Source organism: Dendropsophus ebraccatus, chromosome 15, assembly GCF_027789765.1.
Source record: "Dendropsophus ebraccatus isolate aDenEbr1 chromosome 15, aDenEbr1.pat, whole genome shotgun sequence".
NCBI classification, from domain to species: domain Eukaryota; kingdom Metazoa; phylum Chordata; class Amphibia; order Anura; family Hylidae; genus Dendropsophus; species Dendropsophus ebraccatus.
The window spans coordinates 25,234,610-25,242,655 of record NC_091468.1 but is presented as its reverse complement, the minus strand read 5'-3'; the positions used below and the strand labels follow the sequence as shown (position 1 = coordinate 25,242,655).

Here is an 8,046-nt window from a genome sequence, read left to right as displayed (position 1 = left end):
CTATGGGAGGGCTCATGCGATCCCTCCCGTAGAGATGTGGTCTGATACTGAAGCAGGACGAGAGTTCCATTGTGGAATTCCACCCCATTTGCTCAGTATGAACATACCCTTATGAGTACACACATGGATCTGTGGCATCACCCAGAATTTCCCCAGGGGAAGCAAAACTAACTATTTAGGCAATGGGAGAAGGTTGTGCCAAAGGCCATAGACATTATTAAAATTTCAGAGCGTAGATATCTCACCTTTCCGGAGGTGGAGACGACCTATGCCCTGGGTGCAGGTCATTTCTTACCAACAGGTACACGGGTTTTTAGAATCCAGGTGGAAAGACCTGCAATCTGAGCTCACATCTAATCAGATTTCTATGTATAACCAGAACGCTATCCGTTGTCATTCTTTTATGTTACATTGCGCCATGTGGCCACTAAAGGAGTCTTGCCTACCTTGTTCAATTACTGGGAAGAAAAGCTACCTCTCCTTGAGTTTAGTAAGCAAATCCTTAAGGAGTGGGTCACAGTGCGCAATGCAATTATCAGTAAACAATGGAGGGAATCCCAATAAAGAATAATGCACCATGCTACTTATGGTTTCACCTTCCCCAGAACCCCGGACAAACCGGATTGTATTATAGCATGCCCTAAGTGTGGGGAACCTAGATCGGATCTATACCATGGCCTCTTCCTATGCTCTAAGGTGGCGTCCCTGTGGATGCTCACCTTATGATACTACATATACCCCCTGATGAAGGTGTGGTCACCTTATTTGGTCATATTTTAATCCTAGTGGCCAAAGTTGTCCCGTTGGCTGACTCCAGCCATGCCCTCTATGGATCCTGTGATTAGTCAGGTCAAACATTATTTGCTAATGGACCAGCTTGAGGCTGAACCCAACTGAGAGAAAAGGGCTAAAACATTTTTTTAAGGAAAAAATGTATTACTACTTTCTCTGATACAACAGACATTAGCACAGTTGTTGGGCCTATTAAGAACACTAAATGGTATTTAGAGGCAGATGTTGCGGAACTCTGAGGAAGTTGCGTATATCAGATTGATACCTGTCCCATGAGAATGGCAGCTGATAATAGTGTTGCGGCCTCATTTAGGCAAGCTCTGAGGGAGGAGGGTGTTTTTCTGGGTCTGCTTTGGGCTTTTGTGATAAAGTGTACATGATTGTCATACTACTCTGCAGACTTTGATTGCTGTGTCACTTATGTGTATGTGCAGTATATCCATGTACCAGAAAAGTGCCAATAAACGTAAGTTTGAGAAAAAGAAATTACAGTCAGAAAATAGAAACAGATTAGAATAAAAGAACAATTTTTAGTATCTGACTGAAATTAATAAAATAAAACCTAGGTGATACGTGCCCTTTAACTCATTATAGCTCACCCTGTTCTGGGTTTTGTTCCTGTACTTCTGCTTCTTGGCCTCTGCCTTTCTTCCTACTTCTTCCTTGTTTTGTTCTCCAGATCTTTTGTCTGGTACCTTTCGTTCTATCCCTAGATCTGACATTTACATCTGACTACACTTCTGTCTCCTCATCAGGCCTGTGGCATCTTGATTGTTCTCCTGGATCTAAGATTTGGCTCCATTCCTCGCTATGCAATAACTACACCAGCCCTACCTCCACTATTCTGTGGACTGTGACCTGGTGATCTTTCTGTCAGTACCTTCTTGCAGGGGTTAAAAGCAAAAAACACACAATCCTTTAAACACTGCACCCCAGCCTAGAAAGTGCTAAATGGATATCTACATTACTGGGTACACAACCATAACAACTAGTAATGCATAATAAACTCTGTCATCAACACCCACAGCCGGAGCATACAGCTAGGGACAGCTACTTACTTGTCTAACCTGTAAGGGTCAAGCGCACAACATGATTGCGAGGTAAACAGCAATGCAACATCTATTGCATTCCTACAAACACCTGTTTACTTGGGACCGGCAAATAGAGACTGTGGGCAACCAGGCATATTGTGAGGGTAAGAATTACACATGGCCACTTTTCCCCCTCTCTTGTCTCAAGATTGGGTTAGGTTTTAAACTCAGTTCCATTGAAGTAAATGGAACTTAATTGCAAACCACAACTGAACTGGAGACAACAGTAGGGGTAAAAGTGGCCATGTTTTTGTAGCGCTGGATAACCCCTTTAAATCCATGAACAGTGTACATGAAGACCCACATCCATCCATAGTGAGCAACCACACGTAAAGCATCGGGATGGGGATGTGAAGTAGTCTCCCAGAGCAGCGGCTCCAACTTCGGCTGTCCAGGCACCATGGGAATTGTAATTTTGAAACACCTGGAGGGTCGCAAGTCTGACACCTCTGTCCAAGAGACTCAAAGCGGTTCTACAGGGCGGGCAAAGCCTTGTCACTTTACACCAAACTCGACTTTGGCGAACCAGCTAGCTTGTACCAATATTGGCACTAGAACCAGTTACAAATTGTTGCTGGTACTACCGTGTTTTTCCGAAAATATGACAGTGCCTTATTTTTTTTTTTTTCTAAAAAAAAAAGCACTATGGGGGAGATTTATCAAAGTGGTTAAAATTTAGACTGGTGCAAACTGCCCACAGCAACCAATCACAGCTCAGCTTTTAGCTCTGGTGAAAGGAAAGAGGAGCTGTGATTGGTTGCTGTGGGCAGTTTGCACCAGTCTAAATTTTACACCCTCTGATAAATCTCTCCCTATGTCTTATTTTCAGGGGATGTCTTATTTCTCTCCTATTTTTGGGGGGATTCCTTATTTACAGGGGTGTTTTTTTTTTTTTTGGGGGGGGGGGGGGGGGCTTTATTTCAAATTATGCTGCAAACTCCACCACGCATTATTTTCGGGAAACACAATATGTTCTGCAACTATCAAGCATGCTCAACCAATGATACTTAAACTGGTTATTCCTACACGGGGGAATCTACTGCTTCATTCCTGAAGGGTTATGGCTGAAGACGCATCACTGTAACCATGGAAACTGCAAACTGAAAGAAGTCAGAGTTTTTGCAGTAAAATAACCGCACAAAAATAAAGCCGGAAAGGCAACTTAACTATATATATATATATATATATATATAATATAGTTGCCTTTCCGGCTTTATTTTTGTGCGGTTATTTTGTGCGGTTATTAACGGGTGACGTGTGACCCCGCACTGGTGATGGTGAGGAAAGTCTCTGTGCTAATGTTACATCCTGTATCCTCACAGAGGTGACATATATCATCTTATATTTAGAGTATATATATATATATATATATATATATATATATATATATATATATATATATATATATATATATAATATACTCTAAATATAAGATGATATATGTCACCTCTGTGAGGATACAGCATGTAACATTAGCACAGAGACTTTCCTCACCATCACCAGTGCGGGGTCACACGTCACCCGTTAGTAATGCTGTGGGCAGACATGAGGTGACGCACGAATAACGGGCACACTATATGGATGCGTACTGTATCTTACACACTACAGGCGCTTTTCCCGCCTCCAGACGCCCCGCCCACTCCTCGCACCCCGCAGCCAATTGCCCCGCCTGCACAGCCTCCCGACGTAATATCGCCTGCGACGTGGTGACGTCATCCAAGAGGCGGAGAGAGAAGACATCTGTGGGTTAACCGTTTCCTTACCGGATCGGGTCCGTTGATGGGGTCACCAGCAGGCAGCAGGAGGAGGCCGGGCGGGGGCACACCCGAGTGACACACAGCCGGGCGCACCGGCCGCCGCAGCAGGTGACCCGCTTACTGTTTATCTGCCTATGTGATGAGTTTGGTGACATCCTGAGCTGTATCTGTGATCATAGATATGTATGTAGCTGTACATGTGTAATACACGAGGTGTGCAGTGCCGTATATACAGGTATATACATCGTGAGGCCATATAGTAGCCCTTATATACAGGTATATACATTGTGAGGCCATATACTAGCCCTTATATACAGGTATATTCATTGTGAGGCCATATACTAGCCCTTATATACAGGTATATACATCGTGAGGCCATATACTAGCCCTTATATACAGGTATATACACAGTAACATGACAACCAGGCATACAGCCAGTGACATCATATACTACTGCCTATATACAGGTATACACAGTGACATCACAAATATATTACCTGTACTGATCCTGAGTTACAGCCTGTATTATACCCCAGAGCTGCACTCACCATTCTGCTGGTGGTGTCACTGTGTACATACATTACATTACTTACCCTGCACTGATCCTGAGTTACATCCTGTATTATACTCCAGAGCTGCACTCACTATTCTGCTGGTGGGATCACTATGTACATACATTACATTACTTATCCTGTACTGATCCTGAGTTACATCCTGTATTATACCCCAGAGCTGCACTCACTATTCTGCTGGTGGGGGTCACTGTGTACATACATTACATTACTTATCCTGTACTGATCCTGAGTTATATCCTGTATTATACTCCAGAGCTACACTTACTATTCTGCTGCTGGGGTCACTATGTACATACATTACTTATCCTGTACTGATCCTGAGTTACATCCTGTATTTCTTTTATTAAATTTTAAACATAACAATCAATACAGAAATAACACACCATATCTGACCAGAACTAAACAGTAAACAGAAAAATGACAAAAACAGAATGAAACCATAACATAAAGCACCGGTCCATCCCCACACTCATTCTTCCACATAAACAACCCGTATACCTATATACAATATATACACCCATATACCTATATACAATATGTACACAATATAAACTATTTAGCTAAACATATTAATAAACTATATACACTACTATATACAAACCTATATATACACTACTATATACTATACACCTATAAACACACCTATATACACTACTATATACAATACACCACAATATACTATACACCTATATAAATAACAAAATGTGAACCCCCTGGCCCAGTTGCATTGTGCACAACCTAATACCACAGACACAATTCTATACAAACCAACACCAACTAAACAAGACGTCATTACACAAATAAACAAGACACAATACAAAATAATAACCTACAACTAAACTATACATATAATATTTTTTTAATAATTTATTTATTTATTTTTTTTTTTTTTTTTTTTTTTTTTGGGCCCTGAGCTGGTCCCGCATCCCATGCCCCCAGTACATGATCACGGACGTCCATGAACCAGCCCAGGATTTCATATATATATATATATATAAAAGTCCCAACAAAGTCCCACAGAAGCCCCCTCCCCCCTTTTACCCACCACCCAACCTATCACTAAACCCCAAGCCCAGGTGCAAACACAACACATATAATATATACAGTATATACAATTTATACAAACATACAAAGACAATCACAATACACAAACTTTTGAAAAAACAAAAACAAAAACAAAAAAAAAAACAATGGGTGCCGCCATCATGGGTGTTTGAGTTAGACGGCTTTCTTTTTCCCACTATCCTTTGTAACCTGCCCTCCACCTTCCTCATCTGATGATGGTTTACCCCTCTTTAGTGAAACAGATGTATCCATGTCCCCTTTATTTACATTTTCCTCGTCCCCCGACTCTGGGCAGATCCTCCCCCCAGAGGAAATACGTTCCCCAGGGAGAGAGGATTCGACGTCCCCTGAAGGCCCCTCCGTCATTGCACCAACCGTAACCTCACCCTGCGCCTCCTGCACCTCTGAGGAGGAAATATCTTGGAGGGTTTGGAACCGGTTTGAGAGACCAATCAGAGGGAGGATGGTTGTACCTTCCTTTGGCATCTGGGGGGTGGGAGAAGATCTTACATCTCCCCTTTTCTTATTCTTTTTAGTACCCCGCTTGTGCTCCACCCATCTCCCACTATCCTCATCCGCGCTCTCACCATGGGAGGACAGTGGAGAGATGGCACCTTCTTCTTTCCGAATCCTCCAGATCTCCTCATCCAGATCACTGTCCCTCAGAGCCTCAGCAGTAAGATTGGCCTCGGGGATGAGGTCAGAGGTCACCACAGTTGCGCGAGGCTCCTGAGACTCCCCCATCTCCCTCTCCCCTTGGCGCTTATCCCGACGCCTCAGTTGGGCTGGCGTCTTTTGCTTACTTTTCTTCCCTGGCTCTTTTACTCCTTCACCTCCGTCAGCTGCCCCCCCAGTAGATTCCTCCTCACGACCTTTCTCCACCGGGGTGACAACTGCGTTGGCAAAGGATTGAGGGCAGCGACTGAATGGGTGACCTAAGTCACCACACAGGTGACACCTAATCTCCGCACAGGATGCAGCGTGATGACCTATTTCCCCACACAACGAGCACTTCAATACCGTGCACCTAGCACTGAAATGTGTGGGGTCACCGCACCTGTGACAGAGCTTCGGCTGACCCTGGTAGAAGACCTGGATTCGATCCCTTCCTAGGAAGGTGGCAGATGGTATGTGGGTAACGGTGTTTCCTGAATATCTAAGTTTGACCATAAAGGTCCAAGCCCCTGACCAGATGCCATATTCGTCCCTGTTCTTTTTTGGGACTTCCACCACCTCTCCATACCGGCCAAGCCACGTCATGATGTCAATACAAGAGAGTGATTCGTTACGGGTTAAAACGGTCACTCTCTTGACGTTATTTTGGCGAGACACCGCCTGAATGGCAAAGTCTCGCCAGCCAGGCTCATCCTTTACCAGCTCATAGCTCGACCAAAAAAGCTCAAGCCCCTCCGGCCGAACAAAGCTGATATCGAATTCAGGGGTACCAAAGGGATGTATCAAGGCAAAGATGTCGGCTGCCTTAAAGCTCATCCTCAGCAGGAGCTCAACAACTTTAGATCTTGGGGGACATGTATCACTGCCTCTCCACCTCAGACGGACCACATTCCTTCGGACACCGCCTGGCCCGGCTGTTGGGAGAGACCACACAGTTTCCCTACCCCTTTCCTCTCGGAAGGCTGCAAGGCCATGCCTTTCTATCAAGAAAGACAGATCAACCTCCCTACCCTCTACATTGATTGTTCTCTCCCCTCTCTTTAAGGCCTGCAGGACACGTCGATGCAAGTCACCATCCCCAGGGCCCGAGGACGAGGAAGGCACCCCACTTCCCCCAGCGACATTTGCATAGCTGCGTACAGGTGCTGCAGCCGCTGGGGGTGCAACTGGACCAGGCCCTATGCTCCCACCATTAACCTGTGCCCCTTCACCACCCTCCTCCACATAATCCATACCCACACCAATACCACATGTCACACTACCCCGACCACCCTCCAAAGCCCCAGACAGATTCCTCCCCACATTCACTCCTCCCTTCCCCCCAACATTAATTCCCCCATTCACACTGGGTGGACCGGTGTGTTCTGGGACAGAAACAGATTTTGTACCATCAGCGTCATTGGGTACCAGGACCGGAGCCACCTCCACAGGACAGGCCACTGGTCCCTTAAGAAAGGACCGAACAACCTGCCTGGACTGTTTAGAGGCAGCCCCTGCCCTATTTCTGCTGGTACCCTCTGCCTCATCAGTACTAGACTCCTCCGCACGATCTGGTCCAGCAACTCCAATACAAAACAATGGCTTTAGTCCAGTCTTTCTTTTGGGAGGGGAAGGCATCTTAGCTCCGGCAGCATCCTGACGACGACACAAAGGAACAGTAGTGCCAGCGCCAAGAGCCACCGGAGCTCCCGCAACTGACACCGGCACACAGCCGCCTTTAACGTTACTGCCCACCGCTGGGCCACCTCTCCTGCCACTGCCCGCCGCTGGGCCAATATCACTGTCCGACCTTACGGCCGGTTCCTCACCTGCTCCACCTCTGCTACTGCAAACAGAGATGGAGCTTACCGCCATACTAGACTCCATACTCTCCCCATTCTCCTGCACTGAGTCCACAACAGAACTCAGGCCGGGCTGAGATATGGGGTTCACACAGTGAGCTGACCCTGAGGCCAGTCCGGGGGGCACAGGGAGGGGGGAATAAACAAATGTTACCTGCTCCTGAAGCTTGGTGGTCTTTACCTTAGTCTTTCTTCCAGGCGCCTCCTCTGGTAACTCCTCTCCGAATACGAAGTCCTGGAGGCGCCCTGG

At 45.8% G+C, this 8,046-nt stretch overlaps 1 protein-coding gene across 3 annotated transcripts in view; it reads left to right on the top strand.

Moving 5' to 3' along the window:
- Window positions 1-3,582: 3,582 nt before the first annotated feature.
- Window positions 3,583-8,046, top strand: part of LCLAT1 (lysocardiolipin acyltransferase 1) — an 85,602-nt gene continuing 81,138 nt past the window's right edge. Inside the window, exon 1 of one of the 3 annotated variants that reach the window (XM_069954476.1) lies at window positions 3,583-3,748. Coding sequence is in view for 2 of the 3 variants with exons in the window: in XM_069954477.1 (XP_069810578.1) it covers window positions 3,838-3,875 (38 nt within the window). In the remaining variant the exon portion in view is untranslated. Of the gene's footprint in view, window positions 3,749-3,787; window positions 3,876-8,046 lie in introns of those variants that run through there. The other 2 variants (XM_069954477.1, XM_069954474.1) reach the window with 2 other exon arrangements.